Source organism: Thermobia domestica, chromosome 5 (genome assembly GCF_964235325.1).
Source record: "Thermobia domestica chromosome 5, izTheDome1.hap1.1, whole genome shotgun sequence".
NCBI classification, from domain to species: Eukaryota; Metazoa; Arthropoda; class Insecta; order Zygentoma; family Lepismatidae; genus Thermobia; species Thermobia domestica.
In genome coordinates, this window is record NC_137458.1 from 237,251,542 (window position 1) to 237,272,568 (window position 21,027).

Below are 21,027 nucleotides of genomic sequence, written 5' to 3' on the forward strand. Positions count from 1 at the left end.
AAAGTTGACAGTGGTGAGTGCATATGTAAATTCACAATATGCTGTTTTTTATTTATTTATGGTTAAATATAACATTACCAAAGCAGTGATTATAGTCGGACAGACGCAAAGCAACTGCTAGCGGTCAAAAGACAAAACAATTCGGTGTTAAGTTCCTAATAAAGCGATTTTCTGCATATTACTGTAATGAAATTAACTTTGACTTATCATGGTGTCAAATGCCACCATTCTTATAATTCTCAAGACTGTGGTAGTAGGTTATATCCTCATGCTTTCAAAGATTCCTCTATAGCTTCAAAAGTAAGCTGCGATAGAACCAAACATGAAGTGTTAGTGAAATTTCATCTCTCCTTACTTAGGAATATAAAAGCCAATGTGTCGTTTTCAATTGGGTCAAATGCATCAAATAATGGGAATAAGAAAATTATTCTTCAGTTTTAACTCACTTTTCCAGACAAGAGAAAATGCAATGAAGTTCTTGACTATTATGAAGATGTACACGAATTCGCAGAAGATATTTCAAAAGTAGAAATCTATTTTATTGGAAAATGATTTGGGTGTAAACAGAGAGTAATGTTCAGCCGACAATGTTTTAGTGACTCCGAGACAAGGTCTCAAGAAATAGTACATTTGAAATTATTGAGCACAATGTAAGTTATGATTCTACAACCGTTGTTGTCTCAGTGTCTACAATTGTGCATAATTATAACGTACAACAAGGTGATTTATTGCCAAAGATTCGAAGCATCAGCAAGAAAATGATATCTGGCAACAAAGCATATTTTAGTGTTGCAGTTTGAACCAACAATCCTAGTTTTTATTTATTTATTTATTTATTTATTTACTTTTAACTGTGGATTTTAAAATAAAACGAGTATTAAATAAAATGTTGGGAATTTCATTCGCGCCTGCTGCTTGAAACTGCGTTTGTCCAGAAGTTCGCAGCAGTTCCAACGGCTGGAATATCGGAGGGGAAATAATTGATTCCGAAGAGGAACACAACACACAACCTTAAGGTAAAATAGTTTCATTTTATATTTGTATATATTGTGTAAAATACAATGAAATCATTACCGTTCTTTGATAATATTAATTTGAGCATCCTTTTCTCTATATCATACTACTTCGTTCAATTAAGGATTTTGATGCAACCCAAAGTGTTATTAACTACTTAACTAATATATCAATGTTTTCTTGCAATATAATTTAATCTTGAACAGTATTAATTTTATTAAATATTTTAATGTCATCAGCATATATAAAACATTTATAGGTTAACTTATCAGCTATCATGTATGTACAGTAAAAACAGCAATGAACGCAGGTTAGAACCCTGGAGTACTCCATATGTTATGTTGTAAATAGAGGAAGTATAGCCATTACATCTAACTCTAAATTTCCTATTACTTAAATATGAATCTAACCATTTTATTATACGATTTGACAATTTGTATTTTTACAGCTTACTATTAACAAATGACGATGCAGTTTATCAAACGCTTTTGCAAAATCAAAATAAATAACATGAATCTGACCACAAGATCGAATAACAGACAATTGACTTTGTATAAAACTCGCCAAGTTTGTAATAACTGATTTACCATTTATGAACTCATAAGTATCCAATTGAGTCACAGACAGTGCAATACAAATAGTTGTATATTATTTTTTTTTTTTTTTCAAAAATTTTAGGAATAACATTCATTATAGAAACGAAATGAAATGAAATGAAATCTTTAAGTTTTACGTCCCACGGTTATGCCGGTTAGGCTAAAGGAGACGGTGATGATGAGTAATGGATGAAATTGTGGAATGAAGAAAGTGGGAGGAAACGGGAGAACTCCGAGAAAAACCACGCACACGGTGTTTTTCCACCACAAAGTTCACTTGGCGAGGACTGGGATCGAACTCGGGACCCCAAGCACCAGAGGTGAACGCTCTACCACTGAGCCACCGTGGCCCCATTATAGAAACGAGTTTATAATCATCGAAATTATCATCATTAGTCTTGGGTAGGGTGTTATGGCTACTACTTTCTAAGCTTCAGGATAAATATTTTCATTTAAGCTCCAAATAAATACGGATGCTAACGCTGGTGAAATTAACTCAGCCACTCCCTTTATAATGAAAACGTACTCCATCTATGCCAGATGCAAGGATTTAATAGCATCTTTAGTTGTAATCAGAGGTTTCTGATAATGTCAAATAATTACTTATATTACTGGCAATTGGAAATGTCTGATAAACTGATGTGAAGCAGTGGCGGCCGGTGGATTATGGTTTCGGGTGTTGCAGTACGAACGATAAGAGACAGAAGATATAAAGTTGATATATATGACTAATCAGCATAACTTTAGATGCAAATGCTATGTGACATGTTAAATTAAATAAAATTTTCTGTTTTTTAAAAATAAAAGATGCAGAACATTTTATCCGATTAATCACCTTAATTAATTAGTAAGTTCATTATCTTCTCTTTGATTGGAGCAATCTGTCTAATAACTTACATGCTGGTTGAACTCTGGTATTCTTAGTGTAAGATCTTTTTCGATGGAAAGCATAACCAATTCTGATAACCTTTCTTGGGACATTCAATTCCTTGAAAGTGTCATTTCTTTCTCATGTGGAAAAAAACTTTTCGTCTTTTGCTGACGCCATAGGTACTGTTAATATTAATTTCAAAGCTTTGTAGATTTACTAAATATTTTTTCTAGATTATTGCGAACGATTTATTCTAGCAAACTCAGTCCTTGACAGTGATCCGAATTCTTCTTCAGCGTTGACTGAAGAGAGTTCGTAGCAGAGATTAGTGTTATAAAAAATGTACATTGAACACACTTTATTCACAGTTTATCCAGGAAAATTTAAACTAAATTTAGGAAATGTATCTGGTGCAAACAACACTACTGCATAAGATATCCTGTAAATTTAAATTGTAATTTTTATTTTCGAACACTCTCCTGATTTGCCCTTTGCTTGTTTTGTCTAAGCCTTAATTGCAAATTTTTTCTCAGTTGAAAGCTGGTCAATGTTTTCTGTAAGTTATTTACAGAAGTCATGGTATACAATTCATTCAGAATTTGTAGGTTATTTACAGAATTAAAGCACACACAATAAAATTAAACCTAATAATTAAAAACCAAACCAGCTGATACAAAATAGGTACTGGTATATGAATTCCGAATGTCACATATTCATACATCAACACACACACATGCGCGTAAAAGAAAAAACTACATTCCAAATCATCCGTCTTGCTTGTTACGCAATGCACGATGAACACAATATACTTCCACATGAAGCGAAACAATGCTTACCAATGTGATATGTTCTGAAAAGGAAACCTCGAAACACGCCAGATGAAGGATCAGCATGTAACAGAAGCCAAAAAAATCAAAGAACATCAAAACAAACAGCACTGCCAGTTCTACACCCAGAAATGTTAACTGGGAGGGGTCCAAAGTATTTGAGGGAGGTCCAATACGTCTACATAATATGTAACCTGTCTTATACTGCACCCGAAAAGACGATAAGTAATTCTTACTTACTGTCACCTATATTTTTAGAAAAAATGACAGAACGATTATTTTTATAAGAAAAGAAGAGTACATGATGAGGCGTAAAATAAAATATTTAGCATACATCAATCGTTTCTGTGTTAAAAAAGTATAGTTTATTAAGAAAGTCTACAAATGTTGGTCAAGTTTCGAAATTTTTGGGAGATCCGGACCCGGTGGACCCCCTCGTGGCTACACCCCTGAGCATTGCTAACTAGTCCCAAATTCAATGTGGCGTTCCCCATCATACAGTTTTATGTGGAAATTATCAAGAGTATAAAATATACTTATTTTATAAAAGAAATATGTTCATACTAAAATACTATCCACAGCGGGGGGAGGGGAGCGATTCTACATACAGACTTATTAATATTTGATTCACAAATTACTGTAGAAGAAGCCTTCATTATCAATATAAGCTAAGAATTAACTTGTAAATGCGGGACTACTTTCATTTGTTTTCTCCTCTACTAGATATTTTCTTTCTTAATTTGTAATTTTGCAATCACTTTTTTTTAATTGTCATTATATTGATTTGCTTCAGTATGGTCCTGTAATTTAAAAATATGAATGCATAAAAACAAATTCCATTTGTTAATTGCTAGTGAAAGAAAATTCAGAAATCTTATTTAGCGTGAAAAACCTTCTCGTTCCGCCATGCTGTGTTGCAGAAGCACTGCAACGACCAGTCCCTTTAACTTCTGAGATAGGGGAAAGGAGACTTAACATTTGCTCCAATTGCCGCGCTGAAGGAATCTGGTCGTTGCATGCTCGCTGCAACACAATGTAAATTAGAGGATCTGTGACGGATTATTTTTCGCTTTTTAAAACGGATTAACGGAACAGACAGTTACAGAAGTAAAAAAATATGTTATTTAAAGTGTATATATGCAAGTATTAAAAAGTATTTTTTCTGTTCTTTACTACTATTGCTAATAATATTTTTTCTTGAAATACTTTGGTCGTTGCGCAACGCTGCAACACTAACATTAGCCGCCACTGATGTGAAGTACTCAACAAATAAGTTTGCCTACAACCCACAATCAATAATCAAGGAATTATTTTTAACAATTCCAGATGGAACTGTCATTATCTTTAGATAGATATCTCTAAAATTTCTCAAGATTACTATTTAACTGATTTTCTATTTTGCTGTGGTAAATACGTTTGTGATCTTTTTGTTGCATCTTCACGGTACAAAGACTTCACTGTAATTGACAAATATTAAATAGTCTTCATAATTTGATGTAATTTTGTATCTTTTATGAGCTAGATTCTTCGCGTTTTTCCAGTTTCGCATAGGGTAGAACTTAAAAAAATTATTAAGGTCTTTTCTTAAGAAGTTCGAGTACGAGCTTGTAGAGATGTACCCTGAGTTTTCAGTTGCTTAATTGTTCCTAAAGGGCTGTCTAATACACACGAAACTACAGACTCTCAGGACGTCAAAAATATTAAAGTGATTCGGAATTTGGAACATATGCAGAAATACACAAACACCCTTAGAATATGTACTAATCTTTAAAATATGCATTTGCATACGTTCACTCATGTCCAAAATGATGTCGCATATCTATAACTGTCTTCTTGTCAGAATATAATTTGATAATGATTTTGCAAGGTACTTTTAATACTGATACTATGTGTATAATCAGGAAATGTATATTTGTGGTAAATTTCATAGGAAAAGAACTATAAACACGAAAATTAGAATGAGTAAAGCAAAATGTTGCTAAATGGACAAGAAAGTTTTATTTTCGTTTTATTGTTTTTATTTACTGCTCTTTTGACATGAAATTTGCCACATACATGTCTTTGCCGATTATACACATACTAACATTATAAGAAATACGAGGAGAATTCGTTCTCAAATTATATTCCTACAACAACATATTTATAGACATACGACAATAATTTTGGACATGAGTGTACACATGCATTCTTAAAAATTTATTAATATTATTACTATAAAAAATTTACTAAGACAGAATATTTATCTGATTTTTCCATTACAGTATTTCCAATCAATTGTGACTTTCCTTGGTTCGAAATTATGGATCTGTTAAGTAAAACCCAACAAATGCAGCTGTTCATACAATTAGATATTTTATGAAACTAATAATTACAAGAGTTTCCGATAGTCAGTTGGCTACTGCGCATTCTCTCTGTGTGGAAATTAGATCTGTGACACAAGATTTTCATCCCATATGCAATTGAGGATACTATATCATATAGAATTATTGTTCAAAAAGACATTAAACTAGAAAATTTACTAAAACGTATATTAATAACTTACGTGAATACAATAGTAGCAAAATACATGAGAGCATCCTATATGGTATGGTAGAATTGGCTTATCGTTACACACAGCACATAAAGTATCTTTGGTAAATACAAGCGACCGCCTTGAAAATACTTGCTTCCTATGAGAAAATATATTTAGAAATTTTCTTCTAAAATAATGGAAATTAATTAAAGGCAGTGTAAACCCCACAAGTTCCTGTAAAAGAAAGAAAGCAGTTTGTTACTTAAATTTATCATTTAATTTAATAACTATCCTTTAGCTATTCTATTTTACTAAAATTATTGTTTCAATTTATTTCATATATATATATATATATATATATATATATATATATATATATATATATATATATATATATATATATATACCGTATTTGCGCAAATATAGGCCGCACAACTAAATTTAGAGAAAGTTGTGTGTTTTGTAGCTTTGGATATGTGTATCAGACATCCATTCAAAGCTAGTGTAAAGCAATTTAATAGAAATTACATCATGAACAAAGGAACTTCGACGCCAGGAGGCAGTTTGCAACGTGCATCTCTGTCAGAAGTGTGCCGTTGGATTTTGGCTGTCAATATCGGAAGAACTTGTCATGAAGTTTCGGAAAAAAAAAAAAAAATTCCAAGAATTTTGATGGGACAGATGATGACCTTCTTTGTGATAGTGACTCTGAGCAGCATTCTGGATCGTCTAGCGAGGGTGGAGAATCAGACGCTGGTGATGCTGAGACGGTGGGAATATAATTAGCAAATCAATCATGGTTACAAACAAACTGACGCAGTTTTGTTAAACAAAGTTGCTTTTCTGTTTCCAAGAAGAGGTATTGTATATAAATATACCATATATATTATATAGATACACTGTATAACAAAAATAGATATTTCTGTTGATAAAGTATTGAGTGTACAAGTGTTTTCTGTACCAGTGTAAGGTGTTACCAGTACCCAATGAAGGTGGCAATTTTTGCGAACAAACTTATATATATATATATATATATATATATATATATATATATATATATATATATATATATATATACAGTAATTCATTGCATGAGATGACATCAATTTACCTGCAAACCCTCCAGACACAATTTGTGTCACCATATTTCTCAAAAGATTGGAATTTTCGTTTCGATACGTATTAGTAATGGTTGCGTAGGGTAATTAACAGGTGACAACATCTCGAGGAATAAAAGAACATTTTGATATAGGAAAAAACAAAGAAGTGTGTTGACTTCCCTATACAAGGATAAAAGCCTACAAGTTATTTCGTAATACAGAAAAATGTCTAGCACATATTTGGTACAACGAACAACCTCACTAGCCAATTTATGCGCTTACAATAATTCTATGACGTTCAATGTTAAAATAATTTTAGTGTCCTGTCTCCTGCTTTCCCTGTCAATCTGAATAATCGGAGAATGGAAACATCTCTGCTACTTGAAATGACTTGACATTCAATTTAGTTCACTCATCATAAAACATGAACCGAAGTCACTGCATTAGCTTCTTTCCATTGAAGTATATTATACGCGATAAAATATACACCACTGCAGTCATTTAACAAAATTTTGACCAATACAAGTCAGCCATCTTGTATTTATACGTATAAGACTAAGATTGGCAAATCTTCATTGTTACCAAATTGTCCTTCATGCAGCTTCTCAGTGTGATCGGAAAATTACATGTAAGTTAACTATTTATAATGACCACTCTGAGGCACATATTTTCAAGTGAAATTTTTGGTAACAGCACCCCAGTTGTTAGCGAGGCTCCCTTCATTTAGATTTAATACTGAATGTTAAATCCTTTCGATTTAATACGATTCAAAAACATTTCTTTCGATATGTGTAAATGTTTTTCGACTATTTTTTACTTTCTTAATATTATGTTTAGGTATTAGGTTGGTCCGACTAAAATGTCCACCTCAAATGCATCATTTCTAAAAGAAAATATAATAATGATAAATAAAACTACAATACCTGGTTAATCGAAACAATCGCCATCTGCAACCACACACTTTTTCCATCGCCCAACCAACGACTGAATTCCGCAACTAAAGGAGTCCGGATATTGCGATGCAAAGAAGTCCTTGTTCGCACGTTGCACCGTCCGATCATCATGGAAAGTCTTTCCTTCCAAGGAGTGTTCGAGATGCCTTGAGACATCGGTGGGGCAGACACAAGGAGATTAAGGTGGATGAGAAAGTGTTTTATCTTGCAACTCATGGAGAATCTACAACGTCCTTTGAGTGAAATTTCCGCGTGTATTATCATGCATCATGAAGAGGACACCATGTTTTTCGAACATTTGTAGACTCTTGAGAGCAAAGTTGCAGTGATATTTTTGTTTCTGGTTGGTGGTAGTGAACCAAGGTCTCATCATCTACGAGTATAACCACTTTTAACAGAAATGAATCCCCTTCGACGTGGAAACAACGGAACAGTTCTTCACAGGCATCGACGCGACGGTCTTTCAATTCAGCTGCCAAGTGACGAGGCACCCATCTTGTAGACACTTTATTGAACTGCAGCACGCTATGGACAATATTGTGAGCTGAATCAACACTAATGTTCAAACTGGTGGCTATTTCCTTCAGAGTAATACGTCTGTTATCCTTTGTAAGATCTTCCACTAAATCACTGTTTTCGTCCGTCACCACGTGGTGAGCCTGACCCAGTTGTGGAGCATTCTCCACAGATGTCACGCCATTTCTAAACTTTCTACACGACTCGTACACTTGCTGCAGGGACAAACACGAATCACCGTACTGTGCTGTCATTCTGCGTTGAATTTCAATAGGTTTAACAACCTCACTATTCAAAAAACATATCATAGATCGCTGCTCTAACGTGCATGTTAATAGTGGCGTCGCCATCTTCGTACTAATGCTGTTGTCGTCTCCTGCGCTGTATGTCACTATCCCACCTGTCCGTCATTTTATGAAAATCAAGGAACACTACTGCCAAATACTAATTCTGTCTTACAACTTTTAGGCATTTTATAGCACTTTTAAGGTTTCCATTTGAATCACTCTCATACGTTGCTTTAAGTACCGCTTAGACTGTGCAGGGCTTACGGAGATTCTGTATCCTCATATCATACGTTTTTTAATTGCTAATTTTTAATTTTACATTCTCATTGACTGGAAAATGTCACGATACTATGTACATCGAAACTTGATCTGTCGTATGAATAATATTATACTGTCATTTCTTATGAATAGGTACCAGTAATGATGGATGGACCCTTACATACACACAATGGAAGGACTGATAATGTATTACTTATGATGTGTTAAGTTATGAAGATTAGGACATAAAAATTACAAACATTTACTTACAATGAAGCCATGCCACAGCAATTCACGTATCAAATACGTGTATCCTACTGTTCTTCTCTGTCCAGGATGAGCAGAAACGGGTTGTAATCGAAGAACTCGATCAACCAGAGTTGGATATTTCCCCTCTCGCAAGAATATTAAAAAATTAATAATGCTTCCAATCTGGATTAACACTTCTGTCCAATGAACGGCACGATGTATCTGCAAAATTCATTGGTTGTGTAAATTTATTGTAGCAAAACATACTGTTCCAAACACAGATCTATATCAAAAGTTGTTCGGAAAAACAAGTGAAGACTTATTAATATAAATTTTGACCTTTACATATATGTGGGTGGTTTGGTAAGTTCTTGGAATGATTTACAGACGGTAGCACTAGTTCCAAACCGAGTAGGGTCAGTGAGGGTAATTATGAGACAGATTTCACAATTTTTCCACGTTACTCAGATTATATTAGTTTTGAAAGTAGTTAACCTAGGCAGCAGTTTATGGTGCCAATAGAGTAACAATTTGCTGCCAAGAAATTTCCTGTCATGAAAATGAAATGAAATCTTTAAGTTTTACGTCCCACGGTTATGCCGGTTAGGCTAAAGGAGACGGTGATGATGAGTAATGAATGAAATGGTGGAATGAAGAAAGTGGGAGGAACGGGAGAACCCCGAGGAAACCCACGCACACGGTGTAAATGTCCTGTCATTTCATAAGTTGATGAGTAAATGTTAAATTTGTACTGTCTCATAATTTCCCTCCAAAAGGGTAATTATGAGACAGCGGGTGGATGATTATGAGACATCTGTTATCCCCAGCTTTCTATATGTGATATTGAGGCGTGAAGAATTCCAATTCTGTGACAAAGAAGTCTTCATTATTTTGTGTTTATTAGTAAATATATACGAATATTTGGCTGAGTTACAAGAAAATAACTAAGAAAGAAAGTGTAAATAGCTATGATGTTACTCTAACATTTTGTGAGTTGATTATAATAGGCCTAAAGGCTAATAGTCTATATTTAGATAGTTTGAGGTTACAAAACAGACTTATGAAACAAATTTAGAACAAGTTCTAGACTGTCCACTGAAAAACAGCTGAGGCTACTTCTATTTCTTGATGTTTTAGTATATTGATATGCAGTCTAGGCTATTTTCAACAAAATAATGTACAGGGCTTGAAAAATCTTGCTTGCAAGTAGTAGGTAGCCAAAAAGATCTACTAGCCAGACCATTTTGCAGTCACAGTGTCTTTACTCGCCCAATAAAAAAAGTACTCGCCACTGGCGAGCAGGCGGTGGGTTTTTCAAGGCCTGGAAATGTGGTATACAATTTTGAAAGTTACTAAGAAACAAGATTATAGGACTTCCTAAACTACTAAGTACAGCGTTTTGGAAACTTAACATACTAGGATACAGAGACAGATTCCAGTTATTTCTCAAACACATTAATCTAACATGCATCTCATAATTACCCTCCATATAAGCAAAATGAGATACAACAACAAAAATTTGTAACTCTGAAACGAAAGTCCAAGGGACAAATTTAACTTAACCTATGTAACTGCTGACCTACCAGGCTTCTACCAACATCCATTGGTTTTACAACAGTGATATTACTGCACGAATAAATATAAAAGTTAATGATAGAATTTCAAATTTCAAAACAATTTTTTTTTTTTAATGAGTTTGTTAAAGCAATTGGTACATCTAAACTTTTGAAAACTGAAACTTAAAAATGTAGACAGAGCATTGTGAAGTATGTTACTAAATGCCTGTGCTCTTAATTTGTATTTACCTACAGTGGATGAAGATCAGTGAGGGGTGTCTCATAATTATCCTTCATAGGCAATGTCTCATAATTACCCTCACTGACCCTATGTTATTATTGTAAACGATCTTCTGTTATGATCACTTTGCACTATTGTCTGGCTCATTAAACAAGTTAAGGCCATATGTAATTGTCATACAACTGTAACAGGCGTGTTTGTTATTTTACAAAAATACACAAATTTTGAAGACCAAGCGATCAGTAAGTGGACATCGAAGTTTAAATGTGGTCGTGAAATCCTGGAAGATAACCAGCTAAGCGAACGAGAAAGATTTGTCACTATTCACTGCATCATAAATTATTGAAAAAATGCAGATATGGTACTCTACGAGAACACCGATTATTGGTGAATCATATTTCAGAACTTTTTGACATTTCTGGTGAGAGAATTCAAATTCTGCCCACAGAACTGCACGTGAAGAAACTGTCTTCAAGATGTATGCGAATCAGAATGCAAATTTTTAAGCACAATTTACCTGTTCTAAGAGAAATCCAATTGATTTCATACGTCGATTAATAGTCACCGATGAGGAATGGGTACACCACTGAACGCTAGAAACAAACTCCCTCCTGCTGGCTATGTGAATAACGTACGCACCTTCGGCGCAGGAAACCCGAGTTCGATTCCCGGCGGGAACTCACATGGTTCGGATCCCACATTAAGCTGTAGGTTTAAGTTTCATATAGTCTCGCTGCTGAAAGAGACGCTAAAATCAAATCAAAGTGGACCCCAGAACCGAAACCTGTTTTTCTACTTTAAAGAAGGTCATTATATGAAGTCTGACAGAAAGGTTGTCTCCAGTTTTCTGGAGCTTTAATAATAATAATAATAATAATAATAATAATAATAATAATAATAATAATAATAATAATAATAATAATAATAATAATAATTAACCCTATATATTAACTATTTTTCACCTGGCAAAATAATCATCGCCGTATACTATGGAGTAGTTTTGAACCAACTACAGGAAAAATGACGGAAAAAAGAACCAGAATTATCGAGGGAGAAACCTATCCTGCATCACGATAATGCTCATCCTTATATTGGTGTCCCTGCAGCGGCCAAAATCAATGAGTTGGGTATGATTTACTACTACAACAACCACCTTATTCAGGAGATCTGGTTTAATTAGACTTCCATTGTTCCCGAAGATGGAAAAATACCTCCGCGGACTTTTTTTTTTCTTTCTTTCAGATGCAAAGCCTAAAATATCGGTGCAGTTGTATCTTCCAAGGCTGGAGGAATATGGTTTCCACGATGGCATAACGATTTAAAACAACCTCAGACCAAGGGAATAGTGTTAAGACAGATTATGTTGCAAAATAAACTTAACTTTTAAGAGGTAGGTCTATGTTTTATACGAAATTCCGTTAACTTTTCAAATGACCCTCGTATATATAGCTTGTAATTCTGTGCTAACAGTAAGAATTTAAATTCTATCAAATGCTAGTTAAGTTTACTTTTATCTATACCGTTTATCTCAATAACTACTTTTTGAAAAGTGCATATTGAAGTTAGTACAATTAAATTTTGTAAGAATTATGTTGCAAAATCAAGCAAAAAATTTCGGTAATTTTGAATAATCTATAACCAAACTTTGAATGCGACAGTGATAATAGTAGTAGGTATCTTCACACTTCAGGAACTTTCAAAATCACGTCATTCTCATTTGCAAGCAATATTTTAACATATCTATTACATCTGCTACTTTTAAAATATCTCGTATGTACACACAAAAATTACGAAGTAAACAGATTAAGATGATCAACAAGTAATTCAACATGAAGCTTACCAAATCCGAAGTGACTGTATCTCTACTTGCAAGAGCTATGTCCACTGAGCGGTCTTGGATATATTTTAGACCTACTGTCAAAAAAGCATAGCACCAAACTTTCCTCTCAGAGTATGATCCTCCATACTTCACACCTAAGAGCTGTTGCCCAAATGTTCCATACCACTTCCGAACGGAAAACTGAAAAAGACCAAGTATAAGGAGCTTTTAATAAACTGCATCAACCGAACACGAAAAGTGTAACAAATGAAAAACTGCATATTGTCGCTGCAAGTCAAATAACCACTGTGTGACATTTCGATTAAAATTAAGATAGGAAGTGGAGAAAATCATAAATTTTCTGAACTAGTTTCTTATAGGACAACATGAAAACACATGTCTCTCGATAATAATAATAATAATAATAATAATAATAATAATAATAATAATAATAATAATAATAATAATAATAATAAAAGATGATCATAATCATCATGTTGTCTAAGGAATGTAATTGCTAGCTCATTTAAAGTTCTGCGAAATTAGCGGATGAATATTTCTGGTTCTTGCAAGCATATCTTATTTAAATGTTATTATCAGTTATTTAAATTAACTCTTATTTAAATTTCAAATTATTATCTTCAGAAAATCGAACCCGGGAGGGGCCGCGGTGGCTCAGTGGTAGAGCGTTCACCTCTGGTGTTTGGGGTCCGGGTTCGATCCCAGCCCCCGCCAAGTGAACTTTGTGGTACACAAACACCGTGTGCGAGGGTTTCCTCGGGGTACTCCCGTTTCCTCCCACTTTCTTCATTCCACCATTTCATTGATTACTCATCATCACCGTCTCCTTTAGCCTAACCGGCATAACCGTGGGACGTAAAACTCAAAGATTTCATTTCATTTTTTCGAACCCGGGACCGAAGGCGAGAGCGTTAGTGACTACGCTATGCGGGGCCACCATTTTCTCTATTCTTCATATGCTCGTTGTGAGGAGTAAGAGATTTGAAGCTTCACTTCACAGACATACTGCTATATGTTATCATTATAGTCTCTGCCTCTGGTCTTGGCTCTCACAAGCTTGGTTTTGTATTGACCCTTCCGTTAGCCATTGGTATCTCTGAAAAATCGACTGCACTAGGTAAACAAGAAAACTCATCCACTCTACGAAAAATGAGTGTTTAGTAGCTAGTGTATGTGCTGCATAAAAACAACATAAAATAACGTTATTTCAATATGTTCCAATTGTTCTTAGAAAACCATACATACTCTGCTAACGGTTTTACATTTTAACGTAACTTTTGTGTGTTTTCCTTCTCATACTAACAGTTAAGCAAATAAATATTTTTAGGTTTTTACCAAAAATTACTTACAACATTATTTTTAGACAAATCACCGTAAATGCCCCAGGACTTCCAAGTAATCGACACTTTGTTTTCTGAGTTCGTTCTCCAATGATACCACACGTACAGATGCCACATCAAAGTGTAAATGCCTGTCCCATGCAGCCTCGGTGCTCCGTCCCATACAGCCTCAACAAATTCCAAATAAACAAACAAACCAAACGCACAAAAGCAGTAATGTACGAATTTCAGAGATTTATATGATAGCCATATCTTTGAAACACATCTGATGTCTTTCCTCACCTCATTGTCACAATGGAATATTTTCCTGACCGCATTTTCTATATGGTTGCGAAACGTGGTCGCTTACTTTGAGGGAAGAACAAGACTGAAAGTATTTGAGAACAAGATCCTGAGATGAATATTTGGACTCATGAGGAACGGGAATGGGAAATGGCGGAAACTTCATAACAAGGAACCACATAATTTATACTGTTTACCAAACATTGTTAGGCTCATCAAATGTAAGAGGCTCAGGTAGCCAGGTCATGTAGCCAAAACGGAAGAAAGTACGAACACTTTCAAAGTTTTAACTGGAAATTAATCAGAAAAGAAGACCATTACGAAGACCTAGGCGCAGATGGGAGAATAATATGAAGACGGATCTCGCAGAAATAGGAATACAAAGTAGAAACTGGATCCAGTTCGCTACGGATAAATGCCAATGGAGAGCTTTTGTGAAAGCGGCATCGAACCTCCGGGTTCCATAAGCCACAGAGTTAGCTAGTTAGTTTAGTTACTTTTTTTTTTTTTAGATGCAGAAACAAGTGAAAATCGCTGGGCGTAAAATTGAAATATTGGGTGAAAGTCCCGAAGCTATATAACACTGATACTAAATATGTATTGTATCTTCTTTATTAAGTTAGAATTCACGGTACTTCTAGGATTATAATTTGTCTATTCAAGACTGCATTACAAATATTGTCTGTGAGTTATAACGTGTCGCATATCCTGACGCTGAGGAAATGTATCACGAAATTACCTCACTTTCTGCGGGGTGCGAAGAAGATACTTTTTATTGAACATGCATTACTTAATGCCTCCTAAAACAACACTACTTATGTTGTCAAAAAAAAAAAAAAAAAAAGTCAGTATTATAACCAAGGGCTTTACTTCTTGATTTTGATGAAATACATTATCTGTTTCTGAAAATGTCATGTATCACGTACAGTAAAAAACTTTTAACTTTAACATTAAGTTGTAAAAGAAACATAAATACGCACCTTCCACACAATAAATCGTAATGCAGCATCGATCTCGGGATCCCATTTTCCTAGATACCCTGGCTGCAGATAGAAACGAAAATATTATTTTCAGAAAAAAATAAGAAAAAATAAAATAAAATAATATATAATGGTTAGTGATTCAATGGTATTAATTATAAACTAAACCCTTCTAATGCTATAATAGGGCAAAAAATAGAAGAGTTTGAGACATTAACACGACAACGACTGGCTACTTTTTGTGGAAACCATGAATAAAAGTTAGTAATACAAAATCCATTTTATAAATTTCTGCATTTCGTATTTTTGAATAAAAATTTGCAGATTTCTTAAATATAATTAAAACAAATCGATGAATCCAACTGAGAAGTTCCCGGCATGCAAAGATGCGGCCGAGCCGAACCAAGCACAATCCCTAACGAGCTAGGCCACCAAATATAACGATCTTTATTGTTCACACGATGGGATAAATGCCCATCAAATTTGGTTCAGATCCGACCAGTAGTTACGTAGTTACCAAGAAATAAATTAATACATAGCTCTCGTCTTTGGTAGCAGTGGTCCTGGGTTCGATTTTCAGTGGGGACACTCGGTCGGAAAGAAGTGACAGCTTTCCAGGCCACTCATCCTGAGTGAGTTTTTCCTGAAATTTCCTCATTCGCACTAGGCAAATGCCAGGAAAGTACCTATCATAATTATTTCAGAACCCCTCCTTCCAACCCCATTTCCCGAGCAGTGTGATCGCCGAGGGATCATCCCTCATACTTGACGGGCCAACACGACCATAGCTGCTGAAAGTGTAGAAATCTAATTCCTTAACAAAGGAACAAACAAATATACATACATACATACCCTACTTTCCATACATTATTATTAGTTTCCACACGCAACAAGAAAAATTCACAGTTTGCTTTAAGAGTAAAAGCTACAAAAATGAAAACAAAGACATACCTGGATAAATCTGAAGGCACGAACTACTTGATTCTTCAGAACTCGGAGTACTTCACCATCTAGTTCTACTGCATCAAGCTAGAAAAAATTCATTAACATACTCTCAATTTCATTTGTAATTATATTATAGCTACTGAGTGTGGATTTACCTTCACAAAAAATAAATTTTTAACTCAAAAGTAATACTAACTGTCACTGATACAGTGCTCGTAATCACCAGCAAAATCATGCACCCCGCCATTACATGTTTTCTGTAACATTTTCATATTTAAATATGATTATTTTAATGCAGTCTTCTTTCATGAAAAGAATATTATTATGCGTTTTCGAAAACCATACTCAAATTGGATGATTTGTTTTTAAGTTAGTAACGGGAAGAACACAGAATGGGTACGTACATTTAGCACAAGTGCAGAATAAAACTAAAATCTATCTCATTAATTAAATTTAGTAGACACAGGGTATCGTCCTTTGAGTCATAATCTCAATATATATACAAAAAGCAATCCTCAGTGAGTGATTGGCTGAGTCATCAAAGCACAGGTCAAAATGCTTAAGCTAGAAACCTAAATTTAAACAGTACTTCAGATTTGTGGCGTAAGGAATGATATTTGGAAATTCGATGAAGAACGGGGAATAAGGCTGGCAATTATTATGCCCATTGGTGTGACCCTCCCCCTGGGCCAGTAGTTAATGCACGTGCCTGTGGTGTACAGGATCTCAGGTTTGATTTTCGGTAGAAGAGCCTTGAAATTTGAATGCATTACGGTGATTCAGACACCTTAATTTGTAGGTTCACGTCCTATATAGTCTCTGCGTTGAAAAGAGATTGTAAAGTCCAATTAACTACTAACGATAATGGTAAGTTCATTTGTTATAGTCGTTTTAGCTAATCTTTATCTTCATAAACATACCTTTATTTTCCTAGAGTTTAACAGCAGCAAACTTCAAAATGGTTAACATTTGAAGAAACAGATAAAACCCTGAATGGAGCTTGAAATGGAGTATTATTTTACGTTCAAACCTACTTCTATTTTGAGCTACACTGCTACATTTCTATGGGCTACTTGAAGCAAGAGGTATACAAGAACAATTCTCGAACTATACAAAACCTGGAAACGAACATTTGCAGTGCCATTGAGAACATTAACACTTGTATTCTTCGTAAAGTTGCTGCCAACATGATGAAACGTGTGAACCAGTGTTTGAATCAAAACAAGAAGCACTTTCAGCATCTGTTGTAGAGCTAATAATTCATTTCGTGATGATATCCGTGTTTCCGGGTGCATATAAGTAAATGTTTTATCATGATAATTTCAAAGTTTCTTTTTCGTTCTTTTCAGGAATTGCATAATGTAAACAGATCCTTAACACACCTTTTGATGCACTGAAACATCAGCAATGCTGCCAATTCAGAGTGTTAATTTATGAAAACTACAATTTCCCTAGTTCCCCCTTACAGAGACCTTATCCGATTAGTTATCGGTGGAAGTGAAATATTCTTTTTTCTGCTTCATAGTTCCTCAGCTACTCCAACTAAACTAACTGAAAATTAAAGACAGAACATCCATACGTATGAGTTATGAGTCAATTTACGTGTTTTGCAAAAAAAATTGATTTACACCTTCGGTTACATCTGGCAACATTGTGTGGTTCGTAGTGGACTTCAATCGTTGCTTCCTAGTTTAAAAATATATGCATGAACAAAGTTTCATTTTGGTGTAACTATATTTGTGTATCCCTTTAGGTTCAAAAGTTGTACTATCAGAAACTCCGGGTTGCATTGTATATTGGACACCCTATATATATATATATATATATATATATATATACAGTAAAACCTGCCTTCAACGGACCCTTTATTAAACGGAAAACTGTCTTAAACGGAAATATTTCACAGTCCCGTGAATTTTCCAGTAAAAAACGTGTAAAAGTCCCTTCATTAAGCGGAAACTGTGTTATGCGGGCAACGGAAAGCAAAATAAACCTTTAACGGAAAATTCTGAGTTCCGGACTACAGCATTTAGACATTCTGTGAGAGGGGAAAAATGAAATCTTTAAGTTTAACGTCCCACGGTTATGCCGGTTAGGCTAAAGGAGACGGTGATAATGAGAAATGAGTGAAATGGTGGAATGAAGAAAGTAGGAGGAAACGGGAGAACCCCGAGAAAACCCACGAGCACGGTGTTTGTCCACCACAAAGTCCACACGGCGCGAGCTGGGATCGAACCAGGGACCCCAAGCGCTCTGTGAGAGGGGATACACATACATTTACACACATATACTCTCTCTTTATGGTCTATGGAACCCGAGGCTCCATGCCGGTTCACAAAATCTCTCCACTGACTTCAATCTTTAACCAGCTACCTCTGATATACATTATACTGTCTGTGATAAATTCTTCGTTCTTTTGTTAAATCTTTTTGGCATTGTTGACCTTCCCCAACCACTACTCATATTCACCCCCACAATCTGTTCTTAATCCCCTCCCTTTAATCAAGAATCATACGGAAAGCCGGAAAGGAGAAGACGAGATGGAAGAAGAAGAGGAATACCGTGTTCCAAAAAGAGATTAGAATAAAGACGTATTAAGATGCTCTCAGAAGTTTGAAAGAACTGCAACAATTTGCCTTACGAAAAAATGACTCTGATTTACTTAGTGCAATTTCTCAGGCTAAAGTGTGTGCGGAAAGTAAAGCAGCCAAGCAACAATGCATACAGAAAACACTGTTTGACTACTGGAAAAAATAAAAAAAAGCATGTGCTTAGCATATTTTGTATTAATTTTAAACTTTTTGTGTATTAATTCGTAGAAGAAAGAAATACTGAAGAAATACTGTAATTGAAAAAGGTACGTAGAACATTTTCTGAGTATGTCCATTATAAGCATGTATTTTAAAAAAGACAACGTCTACCTCAATTAAGCGGAAACCTGACTTTAACGGAAATTTTTGCGAGTCCCGCTCGATTCCGCTAAAGACAGGTTTCACTGTATATATATATATATATATATATATATATATATATATATATATATATATATATATATATATATTAGAGTATCCTTTATATAAGGTAATTTCGTGTTACGATACGCACACCTGCCAAATATACTCTATGTGACCGTAAACACGCATTAGTGAAATAGCAGCTCCCTAAAAGAACGTTTACTCGTGCCGACTTGACGACAAAGTCATGAAATGACGTTTCCACATTATAATATAATTTGGAATGTCCAACTGTGATAACGGAGAAACCAAATGAGACAGAGAAACGAAACTTTGTATGAAAGCAATTAGAGAAAGGAACACACTTGCCCGTGTATTGACGAACATCACCGGATGAACAGTGTTGCCAACCCAAGAGAAAGTTGTTTTTTATAAATCGAATGACCTAAATTGGATACCTAAATTGAATGATCAAAATTACCTTATATAAGGGACACCATAATATATATAGAAAAATGTATCAAAAAATAAGGTGAATTCGTCTCTAAAACAAAGGGTTTTTTGTGTAGCTATCACAATTAGTTCTTTTGTGTGTTGTAGATACCAAAATGAGGGAAGCCTGATGGTAATTACAGCCTTTTATCTACAGCAATTTAAAGGTAGCGCATCAACTTGAATTACCCCAAGAAGGAGATATGCGTGGTGTTGTTCGTTTTTAACGGATCAAGAGAAAGAAACCATCTGACATTCATCGAGAATTGGTGCAAGTGTACGGAGAGAGTGTTATGTGACAGAAACGAGTGTATGTGTGATGCAACGAATTCGTAAGTGATAAGAGGACTGTGGCAAATGATGACAGAAGTGGCAGAGGAGCAACGTCCATCACCGGCAGAAATGTGTGTGACGTCGATGCAATGATTCGTGAACAGTGAGGTTGCGTAACATGCAGATGGCTCAGTGAGGAGTATCGTCCATGACCAACTTGGCTTCAAGAAAGTGTGCGCGCGCTGAGCTCCAAAACATCTGAGTGAGGACTAAAAACACTTTCGAATGGGCATTTTCCTGATCCACCTCATATGATATGTCCATGAAGGAAATTGATTTCTTCATCGCATCACAACGGGCGATGGAATCTCAATATCCCTATGGGTATATAAATCAAAATACTACAGAATACAAATCAAAATACATGGAAACATCCGACCTCACCGCCGGCCAAGAAATTCAATACTAGCTACTGTGTTTTCGGACTATCAGGGTGCTACTTATATTGAAAATGAAATGAAATCTTTGAGTTTTACGTCCCACGGTTATGCCGGTTAGGCTAAAGGAGACGGTGATGATGAGTAATGAATGAAATGGTGGAATGAAGAAAGTGGGAGGAAACGGGAGAGCCCCGAGAAAACCCACGCACACGGTGTTTGTCCACCACAAAGTTCACGTGGCGGGGGCTGGGATCGAACCCGGGACCCCAAGCACCAGAGGTGAACGCTCTACCACTGAGCCACCGCGGCCCCGCTACTTATATTGAATTTCTGGCAAAAGGTATAAGCATTATTGCGGACAGGTACTGCCAAACCATAGACAGGCTGAAAGAATCCATACATCAGAAACGAAAAGGGGCACTACGAGAGAAGGTGTTGTTACTGCACGATAACTTAAGACTTCATGCAGACCAACGGGTCCGTATCCACATCACGAGTTTC

The 21,027-nt window shown here is 35.3% G+C and overlaps 1 protein-coding gene across 3 annotated transcripts in view; it reads right to left on the bottom strand.

Annotated features, from left to right (window-relative positions):
- Positions 1 to 21,027, bottom strand: part of Pex2 (peroxisomal biogenesis factor 2) — a 43,771-nt gene that overhangs the window by 12,248 nt on the left and 10,496 nt on the right. For 2 of the 3 annotated variants that reach the window (XM_081759805.1, XM_081759806.1), the window contains exons 3-7: positions 16,374 to 16,451; positions 15,423 to 15,485; positions 12,821 to 13,000; positions 9,205 to 9,405; positions 5,851 to 6,054 (exon numbers count right to left, since the gene is read on the bottom strand). In XM_081759805.1, coding sequence (XP_081615931.1) covers positions 5,851 to 6,054; positions 9,205 to 9,405; positions 12,821 to 13,000; positions 15,423 to 15,485; positions 16,374 to 16,451 — 726 coding nt within the window. The remainder of the gene's footprint in view (positions 1 to 5,850; positions 6,055 to 9,204; positions 9,406 to 12,820; positions 13,001 to 15,422; positions 15,486 to 16,373; positions 16,452 to 21,027) is intronic. The other variant, XM_081759807.1, reaches the window with a different exon arrangement.